This window comes from Prorops nasuta, unplaced genomic scaffold (genome assembly GCF_024137725.1).
Source record: "Prorops nasuta isolate Cenicafe-Biocafe unplaced genomic scaffold, Cenicafe_Pnas_1.2 PNAS00006, whole genome shotgun sequence".
NCBI classification, from domain to species: Eukaryota; Metazoa; Arthropoda; class Insecta; order Hymenoptera; family Bethylidae; genus Prorops; species Prorops nasuta.
Window position 1 is genome coordinate 1,096,674 of NW_027116803.1, and position 23,297 is coordinate 1,119,970.

The following is a 23,297-nucleotide window of genomic DNA, read 5'->3' on the forward strand; positions in this document are numbered from 1 at the left end:
TAGTTGCTATATACACGATAAGGATTTGCTACAATAAACTCAGACTAAGATGTAAAATTAATTGTCGTATATTTTATATAATTTATATGTACATACAATAATTTATTTGTCCATGAAATGAGCCTACATTTACAAATGTATTCGTACGACTGATAATAATATGACGGGTAACGCTAATTTTGGAATTCATGTACAGACTATACATTATATTTCCTACTCGCTTCGTAATTTACAGATACTTCTTTATTTCTTCTCTCTCTCTCTCGCATACGCAGACTACCTGGAGAATGATTTGTGTAAAGCTTCAGTCGTGCCATAGGCTGCACGCTTAAACAAAAATAATGATTGATATTTGTCGTATTACATACGTCCACTATTGTTTATTCTCATATTTTCAACGATTGAGTAATAGTTTGTCGGTACATAAAGCTAATAATACAACAGGTAGATCTCGTTAACTGAGCAACGATTCATGAAAACGCATTAATAATACAAAGGGACAACTCGAAACGTGGAACAATATTTTTCATACGACGTTATTTGTAATGTGTTATATCGTGACTATGAGCGGAACAACAATAATTTATATCATATGCATAAGTCGTATACGCTGAAAGATACGTGTACAAGGCAAAAATTAGCGTTTTATTCTCACTCGCTAATATTTGTTTTTTCATACGCGTACTAAATTGTATAAATATTTACAAATTTTCAACGCGCTGCACTGTGGTGCGTTGGGGAGAAACAACACGGAGGAGGAATTTCTTGGAAAAATCTTTCTAAGGACTACAGCGATGCGTCATTGTGGTATCTCAATATTTTTTCTTTTATTAACTTTCTTCGTGCATTAGGAACTCAATGATACACACGATCGATTGGAAATTCATGGGAAGGAAAATTGCGCAACTGTATAGTTGTAAATCCATCGAGAGCCGAAGACTCTCCCATTTACCGCTGCTGACGATAAGCTTCGAAAGAGCTAGTGCTTACGAACCAATCACTTACTCAGTATTACACCGTTTTCCTCCCCCGTGTTGTTTAAATAATCAACAATTTACCGTCGAATAATCCATATGAACCCTGATGGTAGCCTCGAGGGAGCTTAAATTTCCGATACCACAGCGCAACACGCGAGGCTAAGACGCAGGGATATAAAAAGGATGAATAAAAAAATCAGGCAGGTAGGGAGTACAGTGAGTAGAAAAAGATGAAGAAGACGCACGAGTTTTCCCGAAGAGGAATTAAGCTACAACTCGACGCCAAAATTCAGGATCAACGAGGTTATACGATATGGTACAGAGGCTCGTTCATCCTCCGTGACGAAAACTCATGTTCGCGATTCGGACTAAGAACGGAACGGACACTGAATGGCGAAGGATCGATGGAGTATATGGTTTGGATTTGGTTGATTGATTTCGAGAATGAGATTAGAGTTTCTAGAGACCTCAGGTGGCCGTGCCGAAAGGTGACCTCTGTAACCCCGAGGTGGCGACCGGTAAAGTGGCGTAACCAACGTAAACGGGCCTAGGAGCGGCCAGCAAAGAGGATTTCTTGGCTAAGGACTCGACTATAGCTTCGGGACTGGCTTCGCGTTCATCAGGAGCAATGATATTTTCTATAGTAAAGGGTCTCTTGGCTTTCTTGCCGGTTAGTCCCGAAGGACTGATCACATTGGTCGTGGAAGTCGCGTTGGACTCGACGTCGCTGGACCGCGACGGTTCGACCATTTCGTTGAAGCCCCTCGCGTCCCTCTGGAAACGCTTGGAGACATCGATGGGGGGCGAGCTGGGTTGAGGCGAGCTTCTGGGGGAAGCCGGCAGAGTGTAGATACTCGTGGCTGTCCTGGACGAGTCATCGTCGGCCTTATCTCTAAAAGCGTCAAAATTGCCAACCTCGTAAAGGCCTCCTCCACCCCCTCCACCGGAATCTATCCGATTCTCGCAGAGCTGGTAACCTTCGGGGATCTCCGCCCCCGGGGGCGGCAGGGCTTGTCTGGCTGGTCCCGGATGAAGATAGGCGCTAGGTAGCTGGTTCACGTAGGGTGAGCCAGCGAAGTTGGAGAAATTCCAGGATGCCGAGTGAAGCAGTTGGGACTCGTAGCCTCTGATGGCTTCCGGGGGTGTCGTCGAGGGCTCCATGCCTGCGAGTCTCTGGCGTAGTTCCGGTGAGAAGAGATAGTAGCTGCTCTCGAAGCGTCCGAAGGTGGCCGTGGCCCCCGGTGACCCTGCGGCCAGCATGGCTCGACGCTCCTGCATCTCCCAACGCAGAAGGTCGTCCCGAAGACGGTGAAGATTGGCGACGCTGAGGCTGCTGGCCGCCGCCGCGGCTGCTGCGGCCGCAGCCGCGGACGTCGGGGGACTCGTCGATAGTGGTCCCACTCCGTTCGGGGGCTCCGAGGGTGTCGGGGGTGGCATCGCCGAAGCCAGAGCCTGCAGTTCGGACTTGAGCAACTCCTTGTCCGGTTTGTGCAGCTTGAATCTCTTCCTGCGCCTCAGCAACGAGCCGTTCTCGAACATGGACAACGCTGCCGGATGCAGAGCCCAGTAGGCTCCCTTGCCTGGCCTGTGTGGACCCCGTGGCACCTGTAATAACATCACACGCACCTTCAGTGTTAATTACAATCGTGGGTCATTTAAACAAGCAAATATATTCGACTCGAGTACATCCCTGCGAAATAATTCAACGCGCTAATCTACGTTTATCTTTTTTCCATTTCACGATGGTTGGGTAACCGCGTTACGCTCCTCGTTTCCCGAGATCGCCGAGATAACCGCCATTCAATGCCTAATTCACCGCTGACTCCTAATCTACAAGGAAGATTGGCTCTTGCATTCCCCACCCAGGGATTTATATCCTCCGACAGTTTTATGCCTCGGATCATCAATTACGATATATACGTACTCTACTGCAATCTTGCCTCGAATGTGTAATGCATGGATTTGAAAAAGTGCAGTGCGATTGTTTGCTCGATCGCAATCATTAACTCGGTTCGAACACACGTCGTGCACTGGTGGATGGGGCGAGTTACTTAGGAATTTTTTAGGCGAGTAGATGGAGCCTCGAAATTCCTTTAATTATTTTTATGTTCCTGTTGGAACGTTGCAAGAGGATTGCATCTGCGAGCCACAAGCCACGTTATATTCTAACCGATGTAACGAGTAAAAACTGTGCTGTATAAACTTTTACGAGGAAACGAAAGAGTCTACGTCTCGCAGGGTCTATTAAGCCAAAAAGACGCGTAAAACAAGCGGATCCACTTGAAATTCTCGCGATTGTTGTCAGGAAGGCATTTTACGACAACGATACATCAAAATTTCATCCGCGGTGGGTGAGATATTTGGTCGTAGAAATTTTACGATATTTTCAAATGAGTCGAAAATTTGTCAAGCTATTTTCCGCATGGATTTTTGTCCATGCACCGAGTCATTGGCGTTGCTCGGGGAAGGTGCAGCGAGCGCATGCAGGGGACGGTTAAATGGTTTTCCATTATCCATTCGCGGAAGATATTTGTAATAACGATGGTCATCCTTGGATATGGCGAGGAAGCCCTAATGGCGCTCGTAATATATTTTACTCCCTTGATACCGTCATTAATCTGTCGGGAGCAAGTTTCCTTTGCGATCGTATTAACTTGCTTGATCGGTGGCTGAACGTTTCGCGTTATTAAATGTAAAACCTGTTTATTTTACGTGATAAACTCGAAAGCTCGATAGAAGACACGGTCCTTTACACGGCGCTTGTGTATTACACGATACTTGGTAGGAAGGAAGGCAGGATCTTGCGTGGAATTATGGTGCATTAGAAAAACGAAAGCCAATGAACCAAAATGGCGACTCTCTAATGCATCCGTACATGTGTATATATACAGCTATAGATTCATGCGCGCGCGATCTCCTAGACAACCGGAAATGCTTCATTTGCTTTAGATATTTTCAATCCGTAATACATTGTGATTAATGATACTGCGCGTATAGTACTTTACGCTGTGTAGGAGCGCGAGCAGACTGTGATTAGAAAACGACTAATTGTGTGTCAACTTGAATTAATTATTTGCATACGCGCTCATTTTAATAAACATCCATGCAGCGATCGTTTTCTTTTATTATAATTATTCCATTGACCTCACCTATATAGAAATTTTAATTGAAATTCTCTCTATTGGCTGTTCTTTTTTTTTTCTTCTCCTCCTCTCGCGATATATGTATAATATTGACGTCAGCGAGCAGAATTGATGGATACTTTGCACGGTTTAAACGTCCGAGAACTAAACTATTGCACACGGTGTTCGTTAAAAATTGTTTATCCAAAATGGTATTGCAAATACTGTAATTACAGATAATAAAAATTGTATGCTCTTTTACGCGAGAGTTTGTTAAAGTATCATAAAAATGGCGAGAAACATTTACGTATACAGTTTTCTTACCGATAAACGGCTTATGCAATGCTGTCTTTTATCGCGAAAGCTAAGAAATGATCAATAACTGTGTATGCACAAATAACTACATGCAGCCTACTTCACTTTGGAGTGAACTATCAAACCGTAAGCACGATATGAAACACAGTACTGGTTCTTTAAACAAGTAACTGTTATATACGTCCAATTTAAATAAGAATTTCCAGCGGGATTAAATTGTTAATTTATAATGAAAAATATAGGCGAGTGTAAGGATCCAGTTTTACGCTCAATTTTCACTCATGGTAATTATTATTTTTTTCATGTAGCGCGCATTAGAGCTCGTCTACACACGGTTTTATATGCACCACGGATAAGATTTATTGCTTACATAATTTCCATTCTAATTGATAACAAGAAGCTATTAATCACTAAGTGAGGACGTTCTTGGCACGTTTTTTCTATATGCCCTAATGCATTTATCGACCAAGCTCCTCTTCATTCTATTTCAATATTTTGCATACGATCAAACGTACACACAGTGGAATGAAAAATTATTGCTCGCCCGAAATTTTTTATCCTTTCTTATTTGATCAATCTCCCCCCTTCGTCGCGGACTAATTTATTTTCCATTTCCATTTCATAATATCCACCGAACGCGGCTCGATCAAGAAGATATTATCTCAGGCTTTAAAATTGTTTCCAATTTTTATCTCATGTCCATTATAATAACAAACCTCGATATCCATAAATAGTCGAAGACTTTCAAACTTAGAATTGCTAATGTGATCTACATATATTTTAAAATACTTTATGATTTTATTTTCCGCTTCTTAATAGAGGTAGTCATTTGGAGTCTAGAAACTGTCTTCTGCAAAACAATTGATACCATTCACCCTAAATTATACCTCAACGTTATTTTTCAGAGTCTTTCAAGATTTGTGTTTTATCAAGTGCACAAAATTATTAATATATCAAAGCAGTATATTCTGCAAAAAATTTATTTCAAGCATTCCTTGTATTAAAACAGGTTTGTATATGAAAAATACAAACATTTTAAACAAACAATCGATATTGAGTGACGAATAGCTCACCAATGAAGGCAATTCGTCATTTCTGAGTGTTGCCAATTAAGAAAAGGTTTTTTTTAAAGCCTCATTTTAATAATCTGATAAAATGATTTGATTTATACAATTGAAAGGACGTTTCCTGCTTCTTGTCACGCTTCTGCGATGGGATTCAGTGAATATTATCTCGAAAGGTCAAACTTTCATGTAATCAATATCGCAGACAGATCAGCCGACAACCGGTTCCTTTTATTTTGACGGAACCTGCCATGGCAATATTGCAACGTTAGCAGGTGTGAAACAGATGGCCTGAATACGCGAAAATAACCAGACGCCGTCAAAGAAGCCCAATGAGCACCTTGCTCCAACACGATCTCAACAACTCAAAAGCTTTCAGACACGAAAACGGATTATGCTTACAATTTATGCAATTCTCCCCTTCGATATACACATATAGTATATCACTGCTGGTTATACGTCAGTTTTCTATACATACATATATACATTTTACTATAAACATTAAACAACACAGATTACTCGAAAATTCACGAATATATTACTAAATTTTATTTGTATTATTGTAATAGTATTAAAAATAAATGATATAATTATTATCAATAAGTTTTAAAATATTTATTGAAGCAGAAAATTTGTATTTCTGATGGCGTGAAAACGGATTTGTCTTTAATTCGTGCTGTATCCAATTCATCAAGAGCACCTGTATCAGTTATGCGTGTATGTATTTTCTTCGAGTAAACATTTCTACTATTTTACCGGTAATTCTTGTTTGATGTATTCACGGATTATGCTTGTTCTCTCAAACGATTATTACACTCACCCCTTTGATGTATTCTAATGTTTTCATTTTTAACGTTTCGTTCCAGCATGGAGCTCTAAGGTGCTTAGTTCCATTTAATTAAATTCATAACGTAGCGAATTAATGATTTAATTCTGTTCTCTAATTAATTCCCGAGCTCATTCGTCAATTGCTAAATTATGATTAATTTAGAATAATAAATAAATTCAAAGTATTTTTATCAAATTACTCATCAAACTTTATTAAATATCATGTATGTATTATATACGTTTATACCATATGTTTCAGAAAGAACTGCAAATTACAGAAATAATCGATAAATATGCCGGTGTTATGAAAAAATAGTTTCAGAAAATTCCATATACAGCAGTGAATTTACGCAATATCTTGAAAGTGCTGTTTGGAGACAAGTACTTTATCATCGCTGACTGTACAATTTAATGCATAATCACATAATTTCGTATTGCATAGAAGTGGGTACATATTAGAGGGAAAAACTGAGGTTCTAAAATACAAGAAGCATTATTATAGTTTACGGCTGTAGGAGATCTTACAAAATTCCACTTTATAAAGTTGATTAATTTATTGCTGCATGCAAATATGACATTTTAACAGAGATTTTCTTACTGCAATGTTCCTTCAACGTTAGATTTATTAATCACAATGTAAAAACGTGAATTTAACAATAAAATTATCTCCATCCAGAGAGAGAGAGATGCAGTGGAGTTTATACGTGACCGCGTGCGTTGCACCAACGGTGGAACAGAGTCGAATGACAGGCTCAATTGAATATTAGTTTTTGCGATTGCGGTTGAAAACCACGAAACTCGACTAAATGGAGTAGAACGAACCTTAATAAAGCAGTCGTTGAAGGAGAGGTTGTGCCTCAAGGAGTTTTGCCAACGGCGTGTGTCCTTTCTGTAATAAGGAAACCTGTCGGCGATGAACTTGTAGATTTCCGCTAGGGGCAGCATCTTGTCCCTCGAGGACCAAATGGCCATTGCAGTGAGTGAGATGTACGAATACGGCGGCTTTTGGTCACCGTAGGTATCGCGAGGTGGTCGCGGCATTCTCCCGGCTACTTTATTCTCTCTTTCTCCCTTTGGCTCCCTGACTTCCTCTCTCTCTCTCTCTCTCTCTCTCTCTCTCGCTCCCTCGCTCGCTATATTTCTCTCCTTGTCCTCTCCTATACGCTGTGCGAGTCGAACCACTAATCCAGCTTGTACACGCGGAGCTGCAGACGCTGCAGATTTATCCTGTCCATGCCTGGTGGAAGTCAGAAGACCATCGCACCATCCACCTTTGCCTCACATTCTCGCTCGCCATCCGACGGATCCAGTTTTTGCTCCAAATGCAAATTATCACTCTCTTAACGTCGCCGAAACAGCCACGAATCCTTCTCTCATAATAGAAAATAATTCCCTTCTAACCGAAACACCCTGTAGCTTGGACCGTCCCTTTTTGGAAACGCCCTTTTATCACTTTTCAGAAGGATTTCAAGCGAAATTAACAGAAATTGACCGGGAATCACTGTATACCTGTCGCTCCTAATCGTATCGGCACGATAACAACATTAAAAACACAAGGCCACTGTAGTTTGGTCGATGTCACTGATTACCGTGGTTCCGGGGAGGTCCAATGTGGGGGTTTCTATCACTGGCTTGGTAGATTGGAGCGTTGCGAAAGACAGGAAGGTTGGTTTTTTGGATGGATTCGAAGAGCGAAGAATCTGAGAGTGGCCGCGATCAGGTCTCCACGGATACTGCGGCTAGACTATCCCCACACCCCCGCAATGCCGAGTACCCCCACTCGGATACTGGGACGGTCCAACGCAAGGTATCCTCTGTTTCTGGTTGAACCCTGCTCTGACCCGGAACGATCAGCTCCGTCCAATCAACTGGCAGCTCTGGTTAAACACGCTTCCCTTCTATCCCCACGAGCTAGCCAATTTTCTTTCTCCCAAGCACCCACTCCTTTTCCTATTCTGACCATTCTTAATCTCAACTCTGCTTTCTCATTGGTCGATGTTATATGCTCAACCTGCATAGGGAGTGGCTTCATTGACACGCCCACGACTCTAAGCCACGTCCACTTTAACAATTGCTCTTTTCTCTCTAAACGATGGAGGATGGAGGAAAACGAACCGTGAATGCTCCGATCAGACCAGCCAATCGATCAGGAGCCGATTATTCTTAGTTTGGCCGAGATTCTCGGCTTGACTCGCCGGCTCATTCAATGCTACAAGCCTATCTTGTTGGAATCTTGCGAGGATCAAACCGCAACTCTTCTACGCCCCTCTCACCATTATTCGAAATATCTCCTCTGACCTTGTTGATGGACCCCATTCAAAGGGTTCTTTTTTTAAGGAATATTGTTTGGTCCAAAGTATTTTAAGAATTTCACAATTAATTTTTTACCAAGCAACAGAGTGCAAACGACCAAGTTGGTACGTGTGTAAGCATGAGAAATATGAGAGCTTATTTCATTGGGATCAATTATAGATTTTTAACATTTTATGTATAGTCATATAGTTGCTGGTAGACTATATTATTTTTTGAAAAATTTATTTTGCAAAAAGATCTGTAGTAATGACCACGCCCTACTATTTGTCAATAGTTTTTGCTCATTTATTTTTGAATTTTCAAATGCTTAATTTTGTTAATAATAGCTTACAGAGACATGAAATTGAATTATCATTGTTGTATAACAATTTTTAAAAAGACCAAAAATAATTGTTGAATTTATGTCATAATTCGTAGGGATGTACGTAAAAAACACTTAAAAAGGATTTTATAAATTGAATTAATATTTTTACTACACGTAAGATAAAATTGAGATGACGTTCAAGCTTGAAATTTTATGGAATTTGAAGATGGTTCTAGTATCTTCTGAAACGAAGGGCGTATGCCTACGGCAACTCCTCCTTCTTTGCAATTTCAACAGGCAAATCCTTCCATGCTTCACCCACCCAACTCCCTTTCGGTCGCTCATGATTCGTTCTTCAGTATGCTTGTTCCCTCGTTTACTCGCCTCATAAAATTGTGTAGCACCATAATTTTGTACGTCCTCACGTTCGCTACTTCCATCGTTAATAGCTTATAGTATACTAATACTACTTACAACTCGAATCCATCAACAACAAAATGGATATTTAAATGCTTAAATTTTTCTTTCTTTGTATTTTCTTATTCATAAAACATAATATATTTATATATTTTTGTTACATTCTATATTTTCAGTACATTTAAGTAATCGCTATAATAACATTTTCGAATATGACTACAATAGTTTTGCTAAAAATAAAAATAAATTGTGAAAAAAGGAATTTATTGATTTTTAACCCTTTTAGACTTTGATTAAATATAGCGATAAACATTTAATCTTATATACGTCACCTTTTAAATTAGTTTAATATAATTGTTAACATTTAAAAAACATTTTTTATTACCGTATAATGCGTCTCAAGATATATATATATATATATACAAACACTTTTCACTTTAAATCAATATCATTAGAATATCCAAGGTCTTTTCAACATGCGTCTATTGGGATGGATATCGATCTGAAAGGGTTAAACTAAAGTTGAAATTAAATAATCCAGTTGTATTACTCGAAATAGAAATATTTTAGGTATATACATAATTTTTTGCCTTTTTTCATTTCTAGAAAGTATCTCTTTTGAAGAAAAAAAAACGATTCTTAAATTTCGGTATTATTTTGATGATAAATCAACTATTTTGTACATTTTTATTTTACTTATATAGAAAATTTCGTAATTATGTCTAGAATTTACTTCTCTAATGATTCGAAAGTTGCTGTTGAAATTGAATTAGGTTTTTAAATATTGCTGATGTTCGAAAACTACATAAGATTTTAGGTGAAACTACTCAGTCGTAATGTTACTATATACCGCCTTACTTATAAGCAGTGGTAATATTTACCATAAATCAAACATTATTATATAGCAGAAGGTACACTTTAATGCTTCCTTTAGTATGTTCACATAAATTCATTAATGGTGGTGTATAAGACATTGAGAAAATAATCCTTTGATTCGAATAAATCTTTATTTAAATTGTTTCAAATAAAAATGATTATAATTAAATTCATTTTTAATTCATTTAATTAAGTTTCAATAAAAACAAATAACTATTTATTCATGATTATTTCAATAATGAGCTTAAATAAAAGAATTAGAACTCCTAATACGTAAATCATTGCAGTAACACTTTTTTAAATTTTATAAAATATTATATTTGGATAAAATAAAACTTCTTAAGATGAAGAGCAACAAATTATCAATTTTTCAAAACAATGTTAATTTACAGATTAATATTAGGATTTTTGTTTATTTGATTTCGCGGTGTATTATATGTATATCAATTTCTAAAAATACATACAAATGTTAAATATTTTAATCTTTTTATTAAAAATATACATGGTTAAAAATTATTTTTATTAGCAATTTCATCATCCGGTAAAAAGACAAATATTTACTGATGAGAGATCAAATTAGTTTTAATAGTAAGTAGTAAGTCTGACTTTTTGGCAGACGTTAACTATAATCCACTGAAAGTAACGAAGGATTCGATCGGTATTACCGACTGCAAATAATTCCTTCCTTACTTGATCTCTATACGAAAGCTATTGGAATTTGGAGGCCTTGAAACATTCGTAACGGAGCATGCTCGAATCAATTAGAACCTCATCAGATGGAGTCTGTTTCGCGTAAATTAGTGTAAAATATTTCATTAACTCCACCTTCTCTCAAAATTGCATTGGAGAGATTGTATGATGACGACTAGGCAAAAGTGGCTACCACATTTTACAAATAGCACCTCTAATGTACGTCAACCGATACTGACGATTTTCAGCAGTACTAATCGAGCTTTAAACAAACAAAAAAATACTAGAGCAGAAAAGGGGATATTTAGCAAAAAAAATCCAGACTAATAAAAAACTGTAATTAACAGTAATTACTTCACCCTATTTAGCTTCGTTTCCTAGGCGTGTAATTATTTTTGCTATATATTTATTTTCACTCGCGCATACCTTAACATTTATAATTTTATAGCTTTTTTAATACAACATTTCTATGTATATCACAATTTATATATATGACAGATATTTTATTTTATTTATTATCATTTATGCATGTTATGTTCTTGTTCTCGTTTATATAATTAAATCTAAATTTATATGACTGAGAGTTATAAACATTTATCGCCATTGGATTTTGTTATAATTGATAAAAACTAGTATATGTTTAAATATGTAAATATGGATGAAAGGTCGCAAGTAGAAATCGAACTTGAATTTACCTCAGCGTTGTGGTAATTGTTGTTCAATACCATTTTTTATTAGCCTGGACTCTTTTTCGGTAATAATTCTGTTCTGCCTGAACTAGGAAAAATTATCTTCAAATTTCCAATATTCATTGCTTTCCTTTTACACCTAAAGTGAGTCTGATCGAGACTCATTTGCATACAGTTTAAGTAACATAAACTGTACTCAACTGAGTCTCATAACGGAGATTTAACTGAGTTTTCGTGTAAAAGGAAAGCACCTATTATCTAAATATTTTAGTATCGGTTGGCGCTCATAGGGAGCACCAGTTGTCAAACAGTGCACTAATGTGCCAGTGCAGTCAGTGCACTGTCTGTGCGCCAAATTTTAAGCATTTAGTCAGTCTCTGTCTTCGTTAGTCCTCGCCCGGCTTGCCGTCCAATATATCCCCATTGTCCAGTAATTATCAGTGGTCATAACTATGGGTATAATGAAGCCGGTCCAAATATATAAAATATGATAAAGTATTAATAATTCTTTTGACAGTCGGCTAAATTAAATAATTGTTATCAATCCCTTTGTTACCGAATGTGAAATTAAATCGAACTGTGTGTGTGTGTTCAATTACTCTCCAATATATTAGTTTTTTATATCAGTCATATAAGATATTAGTTTTATAATAGTTCAAATGCCGAAAGCGAATGAGGTAATCAAATGTCGATCTGCAAGGAAGGGAACGAAGACTCTTTATACTCATAATCCGAAATTAAAAGGAAGAAAGACAAAATTAACCAAACCTAATCAGTCTAAGTTTGTCAATATTGATGATATTTCTCTTATATATTTTACTATGTATTTTACCAATATAAATTTTTACTAATCAGGGAGTCCATGGAGAAAAATGAAGACAGTAATGAATTATTGGAAGATTTCACAACTGATGAAAGCAACTCTAGCCGAAACAGTGAGGGTATAGATAAGGAAGATTCCAAATCGGTTAGAATGAAAAAAGGAATATATGAATCTCATATTTAGTACTGGATAACTGAAATTATTTTTTTACAGGAGCTGCCCAAGAATAATGATGTAGAAGAGACTAATGAATCTTCCCAAGTGTCTGATAAGAATATAAGTGACAAGACACAAACGGACTCCGTACAAAATAATCAGTCTAGTCTAGGAAAGGAAAGAGATGTCCTCAGATTATCACTATTAGATGACTGTACTGCAATACATGAAGAATTCAATTCAGAGCAGTCTTCTAGTGAATTATTTAACTCAATTTTCAATGGTACATTAATTCCACAATTGCCAAGTAAATCATGGGCAATGCATTGTGTGGATTTACCAGAGAGATGTATTGTAATTAGTGAGATGATAGTGCAGAATGAACCTTTAGTTGGTCTTATACCAATTTATGTAAAGCAGGTAAGGTATTTGAAATTTCTTTAATATTTTATCTTTCTCATTTGTGTGCTTAATCTTGCATATGTTTTCAGATTGTTTTTGATCAAAGAATGAATTATGATTTATTTTTATTGAATTCAAGAGCAGTAATAAAAAAGAAACCATGCATAGTAAGAGCATTCGAAGATTTTATGCATGTTATAGATTATACAAATGAATTAAAGGTTTGTATGGGAGGTCCAGAAGTAAGCACATATGGACACCTTAATTTGGAATGTGCTTACAAAGATCCAAAACAAAGATATCGCCATAATCTATGTAGCTTAGAAGTTACAGAAGGTGATATTTGTGAATCGTGTGTTTCTTTGGAAGAGATTTTAGTACGTTCTATGCAAAGAAACAAATCATCTGTAAAGTTGAAAAGTTTACATAATTCATCAAAGCGAAAGCGACTGTACTAATAGGATTAACTAATCCTCCCAATATTATTTGAAATATCGAGTCTATGCTTAAGATAAACTTGATACAATTAGTCTGATGAGAGTGACCATTTCTATAAATATGAACACTTCTTTCTGAATCTATAGATGTATTTAAATTTTATTCAATATAATATAGCTGAGTTTTGTAAGTGCTGTAACCAATTGTGTCCCTTTTCAAAATGTATTTACTGATTTTCATCAGCACTATAATAATGTTTCGTTACTAAACCTATTAAAACTAAAAGTCTTTTAAATTAAGTTTGTTAATTAAAATTTTGAAAAAATTCATTATAATCAATATTCCACTCAAAATGCAGTCAATATCTTAGTTAATATACGAGCAAAGACAGGAAGAATGTGTAAAATTATAGGTATGTATAGCATACATTGGAAAAAATTTGTAACATCTTTTTCATGTGTCTGTCATCTTGAAATTTTCAAGATACAACATCAATAGCAATTTTATGGTTTTATCATTGTATTGGTAACAACATTTCTACAATAAACTTTCCAAAATATTATGACTGGCCTTTAAAGATTTTATACTTTGTCTATGAAGATCAATTATCGTTCTGTTTAGATAAGATAAAGATAAATCTGAGAAAATGTTAATCACTTTGTGTCTAGCAAAATATTAAAATAAAAAAAAATATTAAAGGCACTTCAACTTGCTTTTAAAGCATAGAATATAGTCATAGAGTATGGAGCGTATTCGCCGTATTCCTCCTGATTCACCTTGTATATCTTATTGTGTTATAGTTTATTATAACTTCGTTTATACAAAAAATCATTGTTAAGGTTTTGGTAATTTGATTTAAAACAATTTCCAACGATTCTTAATAATTGTCAATTATATTGAAAAATATTTTGTTGCTAAGTACTGTGCTTCCAAGTATGACACGTTCTTTTAAATAACGTTTGATATAACTTTCACAGGGTTAAATGAAAAATTATACTTTATTACGTGATTTAGAAGGTTCTCCAGATAATATGGCCTAAACCATGAATATAAAATTTTGTAGATCTTTCATAACTAGAAGAAGTACGAAACATTAAACTTTTGTACAAAACCTTCCTAAGAGCAAGTTGACAAACACTTCAAAAAGGTTTTTAAAAAAAATTTTAAATCAGTATATTACTTGCAGTCATGAAATTAACGAAGTTAAACAGAATTTTAGGTACATGATGTAGGTGGTTTTATTTGGAGAACCTTATACATATAATGTGTAAGTTAATAGAACAAAAAATAATTGTTTCAAGAATTTTTGTATTATACATGACTTTATATACGTATATGTTTATAAGTGTCAGTATGTATTGAAATGTAATCTTTTGTTCAATAAAGGTTTTCTAAGATAGACACTAATCCATTTTTATATTTTTCATCTTCAGCAGTGCATAGAATAAATAAAGAAACTATTATTTCTATTGCATTATAATTTATTTCATATAAACATTTGATACAGCTTTAAAATTTTATCTGTAGAGCTTAGGAATAAAGTTAATAGTAAGTAGAACCTATAGAATATAATATATCAGAGATAAATGTATAGAGAAATCGAGATTAAAATTCGATTTGGCATGATATACACATTTATTATAACTTGTTTTGTTTTTTCTCAATGATCACGAGGAAGAAATGGAGAGCTTAAAAGAAATGTACCTGCATAAAACTGGAGCTTTAATTCTTACCATTAATAAACATTGGAAGTAAGGCTTCTTAAACGCCTTTGTACTCTCAAATTAAAAATAAGAGATTGATCGCAAAAATCAAATGAGGTGTAGTACTACAAAGTAAGAGAAAAGAATACACAAGAAATAACATTAGTTTTGCAAGTGTCTCGTAAACCATGCCATAGAAAAGAAAATCAGATTTGGTTTTTGCTTTAAAGATATTAATAATATGAAGAATGAATGCGGATGTCTCTTATTTAACTAATAATTATATGTCATTGAAAATGATGGAACCCGTGCGACTCTATATGGAAAAGATTTCAAAAATATTCTCTGAAACATTGTGGCTCAGTTTAGTTGGTATCTTACTTTCCAACAGTGGTATAATTATGCGATATGTTCTGCTTTAATTTATTCCAATTTAAAGCGAGTATAGCATTTCCATTTTAGAGTATTTTTTCAATAAAATATATCTTGCGTTTTTTTTTATAAAGTACCATTTTAAAAGTAACATTTAAAATTCATATTTTGCTCCAAATTCAATGAATCATCAAAATGGAAATGTATAAAATTCAAATATTTATATCTCTAATAAATTTTATTAGCGTTTAAGATATGCTGTTTTGTACAATATCGTTTGCCATTTATCTACAATTTTTCCAAATTTCTTTTTAAACGTATTTCAAAATAAGAACTGTACTCTAAAAATAGGATGCTTTACGAGTTATTAAATTTTTAACTTCACTGAAATATATATCGCGATGGTACTTCGGAATACAGTCGATTCGATAATTAACGCGTTGTCAGAAAATAAGGTACAAACTCGTAAGTGTGTGTGTTATTACCCTTTGTATGGATTAATTATTCTTTGAAAACCTAAACCGACTAATCTTAATTAATATACTTGTCGAGAAATACCTATTATAAATATACAATTAATATACATTTATGCTTAGATTGTCAAAACATCCTCACAACCAATATACATAAGCCATTCATAATTAATAATTAATCAATAGTTGTTAATAAATATGAATTACCTATTGAATTTTCTAATTTGTGGTACTTCAACGCAAATTCTCACTATTAATATATGTATATAAGATTGTCGATTAGAGTGATATAAATGCGAGAATTTTGTCACAATTTAAGCATATTTTTAACTAACTTGCTTTACTATATGGACTAGACTTGATTACTTATCAGTACTAGTAGCATCTTATAATAGTATATTGCAATGTAATGAATGCAGAAGTTATTATTGCGGGTTAAAAACAATTTTTAAATGATCGCTTTAAACAATGAGAACTATTACCTTTTAACAGGGTAGATTAGTATTTCTACACAGGTGAAAGAAATCGGAGGAGAACGTACGAAGACAATGTTAGGAAGACATGAAATCAAATTACTATTGGTTATTGGTTTCCTTCGTCTCTAATATTTTTCTTAAAGCTTTATTATTATCAATTTAGAGGTATGCGAGCTGAAGATAAAATCATTTTAAACGAAACGCGCTGAAAGATCAAAAGTATATAGTATAAGGCAATAGTATCATTATTTAAATATAACGAAATAATCATAATAATACTCTCTGCAATGCCTGTCCATATTAAAATTAGAAAAATTGGATATGTTTCCAGGGAACAATTTTAATATATAATAAATTTGCGTTATTATATCGAAATAAATATAGAACATTTTTTTAATACAAATTTATCAATACAGCTTGGTAATCCAATTTAAAAAAGTTAAACTTATGGAGGTCATTTCATTAGCTTGATTACAATCACCGTATGAAGTTTGTACATAAATAGAGTATAAATTAATTAAGTACAATAACAACAATTAATTAACAAAAGATTAGCGAAATTGGAATTCGGACGAAAAGAGATTAAATATATAATTTAACAATCAAAAATCCCTTACTATTTAATTGTTGTCCATTATTGACCGATTTTTGTTCATTTGATGACGAGATGACTGTCGTTAATTAACATTGATGAAAAATGAATATAATATGTAAATTACATCATATAATACTGAGTGAAATTTCGCAATTAATTTAGAATAATAATTATAATTAATTAAATATAATTGGTCTAACGTTGTTTAGGAAATTCTTCCATTACAAGCCAGACCTTGATTTTGAAAAATTCGTGGTTTAACCCGCAGATAATGATAGGAACACATTAAACTATCATAATAAAAGAGGCAACCAGACGCGAAATCGATACCATGTTTAACCAAAATATTTCAAATATTTCACTCGCGTACTAGACCTGACGCGTCCTTTGATTTATAAAAAAAGACATTCGCTATTTTCTCCGCTCCATTTTAATAAATACGATCGAATAATATTGAGAAAAACCATTACATCTAAATTATCTAACACATATCACAGAATTCGTATCCTCGTTTGGAAAATTATAAACAAAAGAGCATGACGCGGGTAAAAGTGAAAATATAATACGATTGAATAAGATATGTTGATGCATAAATCTAATAATAATTAAAATATGTATAAACGTTGCGCTTCTTAAACTGGAATATACTTCTTGAATAATTACGAAATTATTTTATGTACGAAACTTTTGTGCAATCATATAGAGTAATGTGTATGTCGGCTTAACCTTCAAACGATTGAATTCACATTAAAGTTTTAATGATGCAGCATTGATATGTTTCCATCAATGCTATAGGTTTACTCCCTTAACAGATATATAGATAAATTAGCGTAACGAAACGTTATGTCATAGTGAATCGATTATTAGCATATGAGTATATTACAATATTATATATGAATATCCTTAATAGTTTAATTAACATTATCTGTATAATACAGTCACTGGGTTTGTAAATCGTCTCGACGTTGATATATTTTCGGATGCACCTGCAACCAGAACAATCTTGTTAATACTGATACAGTGTAGGATAAATTGAAGAAGAATAAATGAGTTAATCGAGACACTGAGAGCAAAAGCAAAACACTATCCACCAAATTTTGAATCTTCACGAATTTATTAGATTTCATCGAGCTGCATTTCGTCCTAAAAAAAAATAAATGTTTCTTATAAAAGTTTTATTACTCAACCTAAATATATGTCGACAGGAGATTTCTATTACATAAGAAACAAACAATTTAGAATTATAATGGATATAGTTTTGAGGTTTAATTCGCTTCAGCACTGAATGTCTCAAATATAGTATCTTATGTACTCAAGGTTTTTACCTTGATCATTGATATGGTACGTTGTGGATTTAGGACTACTGGTTGAGCAAGGTGTTGGTCACCTCAGAGATGGACAACAGAGGACTCCCGGCGTCCGGTTTGGAATCTGCGGAGGAGCAGCTGGGCCCATTGCTACCGACGGTGACGATGCCACCACGTGATGATGGTGGGCCGGATGGTACAAGACGTTGCGGCTGCCTGTGCTGTTGTCCATGCTCATGCCCATGCCCATGCCCATGCCCATGCCCAATCCCATGCCCATGCCCATGCCCATGCCGATTTCCGCAGCCATCCCCTGGCCCGCAGTTGACGACGGAGTGCTGCAACCAGAGTATCAACGATCAATTAGCACGAAACTTAAGACTATGGGTTCCTTCGATATGAACGCAAGAAAAACACGCGACATCCGGTACGCAGAAGCAAACGTTTAAATTAGCCTTAAGAAACTATACAGAATCATCGGAAGCAACGTGCACTTTGAGGATCGACGTGAAAAGTACAAAGCAAAAGAAAGAGTATAGATCGACGCTTAAAAAAAGGGGTAGTGGGACGAGGGGAACGAACAATAAGGCTGAAAATCGTGAGAAAGAAAATAGAAGAGTCTTCGTATAACACCTACTCGATAGAGAACATAAAAAAATCTGTGAGGCAGCAGTGACACTCACTGGGGCGTGTGCCTTGGTGGTGCGGGGTGGTGATGGTGGTAGGGATAGTACTGGTAGTGATGGTGATGTTGCACTCCTTGCCATACCTCGGAGCCCGCTTCCCCGTGGCCATGGACAGGATGAGAGTGCGTATATCCGATGCCACCGGAAGTCGCGGAACTCTGGTACTGGGAAGTACTGGCCGAGTACTGTTGCTGATGCTGCTGATGATGTTGTTGATGCTGATGCTGATGCTGACTCTGCTGTTGCTGTTGCTGTTGTTGCTGCTGCTGCTGCTGCTGCTGCTTCCTCGGAGGACTGGAAATGTTGCTAGTCGGCGAGGTTTGTCGCCACTTGCAGTCCCCGTTGATGGAATTCATCTCTGCCAGAGATTTCAGCGGATCCGCCGAGTTGGCAGGGTTGGAGTGCGTCGAGGAGTGCGTGGAGTGCGGGGTAGGGGGACTGTAGCTCCCGTTGTTCCTAGGCGGGGTCCTGGAAGGCGGTGCACCCCACATGAGAACGGTTTGCCTCGTGTTTTGAGTCTCCGCATAGACGGGCTCCGACTTGACGTCCTCCATTTTGGGGGTGAGCACTCCGTTGGCTGCCGTGACCGGGGAGCTTCCGGCCGAGTTGCTGGAGGACGCTCCACCCTCGAGGGAGTGTCTGCTTCCGGCTCGTACGACGTTCATATCCGGTCCATGAGTCGGGATGGTCGTTCCACTGGTGGCTGCTGGACTCGGTGCGTACGGGGAGCCACTGACGCTGCTCGGATGCCTGGGCTCCGCGTACCCGTACTTGGGAGAGTCCGCGCTGCCAACCTGCTGGCAATAAAGCTTCTCCTCGGCCTTGCTGGTCAGTTGATGCGTCTCGTACGTTGGGAGGGACACGTCGATGAAGCCGTTGTAGGCCGTGCCCGTGTGGTACTCGGAGTAGTAGGAGCCGAGGGGCCGGTACTGGAAGAGGTTCTCCGTGGCTGCGGTTAAGTATCTGTTCAAGGGGGAAAAAAATCATCATGTTGGGTTAACGAGGTCTTTCGGATATTTCTCGCGATGAACCAACCTGTTGTCCAGAGCGGTGGTGGGGTAAAGCGTTTGATGATAATTGCCAGTATGGCCGATGTAAGTTGTTAAAGAGGGATCCGTGCCAGGGACAGCAGTGGGGGCATACGGCGTAGGGTACATGGTATTCAAATTGCTGTATGCAGCAGCTACGGCGGCAGCTGCACTCGTGTCGGCTGTCAAATAGTCGACTGGAGCCACCGTGGGTGTAGATGGTGGCGAGACGGAGGATTGCGCCGTGAGTTTCGTACGTTTGCTGCGGCACGTCGACAGGAAATCACGCAGCTGAGTCTTGTAACGCCTGTTAACCCTTTGAGGAGTTGGCTGAGCTGGCAGAGTCGGCGTCATCACCGAACCTGTCAAACTTTCGCTGTCCGAGAAGTAACTGTTTGTTAACCCCGCGTCCAAGTAGCTCACTTTGAAATCCATCGTTCGTTTACCCAGCAAATCTCGACCCTCTTCCTCCCTGTTCAACCAAGTGATTCATAGTTAGAGCTATAGGATTCTTATATCGATTTAACAGGTGTGTAATTGAATTAATCGTACGGAGTGGGAGGATCTATCGAGGAGTCCGACGTGATTGGTGTAATGAACATCCGATCAAATTTTTATCGAGTGTGTGTACGAATGTTTATTGTGGTAGAGGTGTATGATATATCACTCGTGAATATTATTCTATGCATGGCAAGATAAAAAGACATAGTATGTATATAGTGTAGGGAGGAAACACAAGTTTTTCTTGATGGGTGAATTAAAATATCATTAATCGAGCGCGTTGGTACTTACATGAGAGGCCGATGGGTACTAATAACAAAGTCTGGTTTGGAGTTTTTATAAACCAGTCTGGAGCTCGTCTGTAGCCACTGCCATCCACCGTTTTTCGTCTGGTATCTGTACGCTATCATGCCAGAAGCTCCAGTTTTCAGCACTAAAATCAATAGCGAGTATTATAGTTAGCTTAACTCGCTACTGTAATTAATATAATGACGCTACTCTGTCTTTCAAAGCAAACTTTTTCCTTCCTCCTTCCGAACGAATTTCAACTCCAATTCTACATCGTTAACGAGCGAACCGATTATAAACGGTGCTGTAATCAAGCTACTAGTTCTCTACGTGAAAACTAAATAAAACGCGTTTGACAACTTGGAGAACATTATGTATTGTGTTATATAAAATTATGTGTAAACACACATACACATATATTTTCCATAGGAAAAGTTTGATTTTGTTATAAACTTACGTTCTTGATGAGCACTGGATACGTAAGCTAAATCATCGTAATGGACTAGATCGTAACCACCCAGGTTGGCCAGTTCAGCATCGGAGTAGCCCAGGAGCATCTTTCCACGCTGATCCATGGAGACGAGCGCGAGATCCAGCTTGTGTTTGCTCTTGAACATAACCTCTTTCTGTGGCACCTCCAAAAGCGACGGTGGCCCGAAAGGGGTGCACAAGGCGAACAACGCCAGAGGAGGCTCTTCCGTTTTCCGGTTTTGGCCATGAAGAACTTTCACGCGTCCCCTGATGTCCAGCCGCTGTAAAAGTATAAACAAATGTGTTATATAAATCCACTATTTATAGTGTGTAACAATTTTTCCACGACTACGTCGAAAGAAAAACCTTTGAGCTACTTGATCGTCGCCTCACGTGCCGTCGGGTCACCTTATTTCTCACGGGTCACACGAATTAACGAGCTCAAACACTCGAGTTTCGTCATTCGTAAACTACGCATGATTTTTAACCATCGGAAGAGGTGTTTTGAAATTTAACTTAAATAATAAATGAATTTAAAGTCGAATATTCTTTTAAAAATTGTTAAAAGTTTATTATGATAGTCTTTCGGGGAATTTCGAGTAAATCGGACTTTGCTGTTTGACGCTGTAAATAAGAAGTGAGCCGAGTTATGCAGGGAGTGGAGAAGCTGAGGAACGGAAGAAAGGCGTTCTTCGCGGTGAGGAGTGTAACACGCGTTGCTGGCGCACTCACAACGTTTCTCCACGCTTACAAAAGCAAAATGCCGGCATACAAAACAGTAATTAATAATTTCACTGTCATAAAGAGAGGAAGAGGAGACCTCCAGCATCCAGGAGCGTTGCTGACGCTAACTCCCTTACACCCCCTCTAGTCGGCTAATTGCTTTTTTTCCTCTTTCCCCCTCTCCTTCCTCATCTTCTACTGTGTTTTCTCCACTGTTACATTCTCTTTGTCCGCAAAAGTAGCAAAACCCTCGACTCTTCTCGATACGACAATATTCCAAATTTTCTAACTCAACAATATTCCTCTTTCCCCTCTTCAAGTATTACGACGTTATCCAGAATCTTAATATAGCGACGTTAGATGCATCGTGTATTCTTCGACAATTTAGTCTTTTCCTTCAAGCACATCTTACGAAATACTATACGTATAATCCTGCGTGTTAGTACCGGAGCATGCAAGGCAAAAAGTGGGAGCTTCCTCAGCTTCTGGCGTTCATTCATCGGGTCTCGTCGCAAGCGTTAACGGAGTCACGCGAGTGTCGATGATAGTTTGACCCGAGAGAAGAGTTTTCGTGTTGTTTGCGATCCAGTAAGCTAAAAAGGCACTGACGGAAGAAGAACGCAAATATACACAGCGAAGGAAAATAATTCGGAAGCTCGGCTCAAATATTAAAGTTCGCAGACGAGACTCATAGGTTTGGTATAAATAAATAAAACGAGTAAAGAAAGAGAGAGAGAATGAATAAGAGGAGTGGGGGGGGGGGGGAAGGGTGAATATAGGTCCGAACATCCATTTGGAAGAAGAAGGATGTCGCAAAGGGGCGGCGAGCAAGGCCGAGGGTCGGGCCAAGTCTTTTACGCCGTAAAGCTTTTACGATTACAGTTTCATTTTCATAAACGTCAAAGCGGTAGCGTTTTTGTCGTTCGGAGGATTGTGACTTCTCCGCCGTCTAGCAGAAAGTCCAAAGTTGTTGTTGTCCTTTAGCGGCCTTTGTCCGTTACGTTGGACAGTGCCGCGTGTTCTCGCCAGTGTTTGCCATAAGATAATTAGTGTTTTGCTTTTGCCGCTTGGAAGAGCGTCCGAGGAGGCCTGGTTTTGCGCGCCTTTTGATTTATGCCCGTTTAGTCTCCTTCGCTACTGTGCCGAGCCGCGATGAGATAGCTGCCAGAATCCCTGACTGAGCGCACCTCGTCCCACAACGCAACAGAGAGGCTCCAATTTCTTTCTTATTTATGTTCGGCAAATAAAGCTACCACGCGC

General features: G+C 37.4%; 3 protein-coding genes across 5 annotated transcripts in view; 1 reads left to right on the forward strand and 2 right to left on the reverse strand.

The window, feature by feature from the left end:
• Positions 1-52: 52 nt before the first annotated feature.
• LOC136774194 (uncharacterized) lies at positions 53-8,015 on the reverse strand. Its single transcript, XM_066728347.1, has 2 exons — positions 7,129-8,015; positions 53-2,582 (listed from the first exon to the last, which is right to left on the reverse strand). Exons 1-2 carry the CDS (start codon positions 7,345-7,347, stop codon positions 1,446-1,448), a joined length of 1,356 nt encoding a protein of 451 aa, XP_066584444.1. The 5' UTR covers positions 7,348-8,015; the 3' UTR covers positions 53-1,445.
• A 3,970-nt stretch (positions 8,016-11,985) lies between these two features.
• LOC136774201 (uncharacterized) lies at positions 11,986-14,804 on the forward strand. Of its 2 annotated transcripts, none has more exons than XM_066728357.1 (4): positions 11,986-12,376; positions 12,451-12,562; positions 12,632-12,994; positions 13,066-14,804. In XM_066728357.1, the coding sequence occupies exons 1-4, from the start codon at positions 12,255-12,257 to the stop codon at positions 13,432-13,434; spliced, it is 966 nt and encodes a 321-aa protein (XP_066584454.1). In that variant the 5' UTR covers positions 11,986-12,254; the 3' UTR covers positions 13,435-14,804. The 2 variants fall into 2 exon arrangements, with proteins under 2 accessions (XP_066584454.1, XP_066584455.1); XM_066728358.1 differs by having other exon boundaries at positions 11,986-12,370.
• Positions 14,805-14,889: 85 nt separating this feature from the next.
• Positions 14,890-23,297, reverse strand: part of LOC136773998 (aryl hydrocarbon receptor protein 1-like) — an 82,527-nt gene continuing 74,119 nt past the window's right edge. Inside the window, exons 6-11 of one of the 2 annotated variants that reach the window (XM_066728009.1) lie at positions 21,301-21,595; positions 20,847-20,988; positions 20,062-20,526; positions 19,024-19,989; positions 18,359-18,678; positions 14,890-18,019 (exon numbers count right to left, since the gene is read on the reverse strand). In XM_066728009.1, coding sequence (XP_066584106.1) covers positions 18,417-18,678; positions 19,024-19,989; positions 20,062-20,526; positions 20,847-20,988; positions 21,301-21,595 — 2,130 coding nt within the window. In that variant the 3' untranslated portion in view covers positions 14,890-18,019; positions 18,359-18,416. The remainder of the gene's footprint in view (positions 18,020-18,358; positions 18,679-19,023; positions 19,990-20,061; positions 20,527-20,846; positions 20,989-21,300; positions 21,596-23,297) is intronic. The other variant, XM_066728010.1, reaches the window with a different exon arrangement.

What these genes read in the sequence shown, in the direction of transcription:
- LOC136774194 (XM_066728347.1), bottom strand. Translation starts at nt 7,347, where the DNA reads ATGCCGCGACCACCTCGCGATACCTACGGTGACCAAAAGCCGCCGTAT. An exon ending in TCAACGACTGCTTTATTAAG is followed by an intron (nt 2,583 to 7,128) that starts GTTCGTTCTACT and finishes ATGTTATTACAG; the next exon opens with GTGCCACGGGGTCCACACAG.
- LOC136774201 (XM_066728357.1), top strand. Translation starts at nt 12,255, where the DNA reads ATGCCGAAAGCGAATGAGGTAATCAAATGTCGATCTGCAAGGAAGGGA. An exon ending in ACCAAACCTAATCAGTCTAA is followed by an intron (nt 12,377 to 12,450) that starts GTTTGTCAATAT and finishes TTTACTAATCAG; the next exon opens with GGAGTCCATGGAGAAAAATG. An exon ending in ATAAGGAAGATTCCAAATCG is followed by an intron (nt 12,563 to 12,631) that starts GTTAGAATGAAA and finishes ATTTTTTTACAG; the next exon opens with GAGCTGCCCAAGAATAATGA.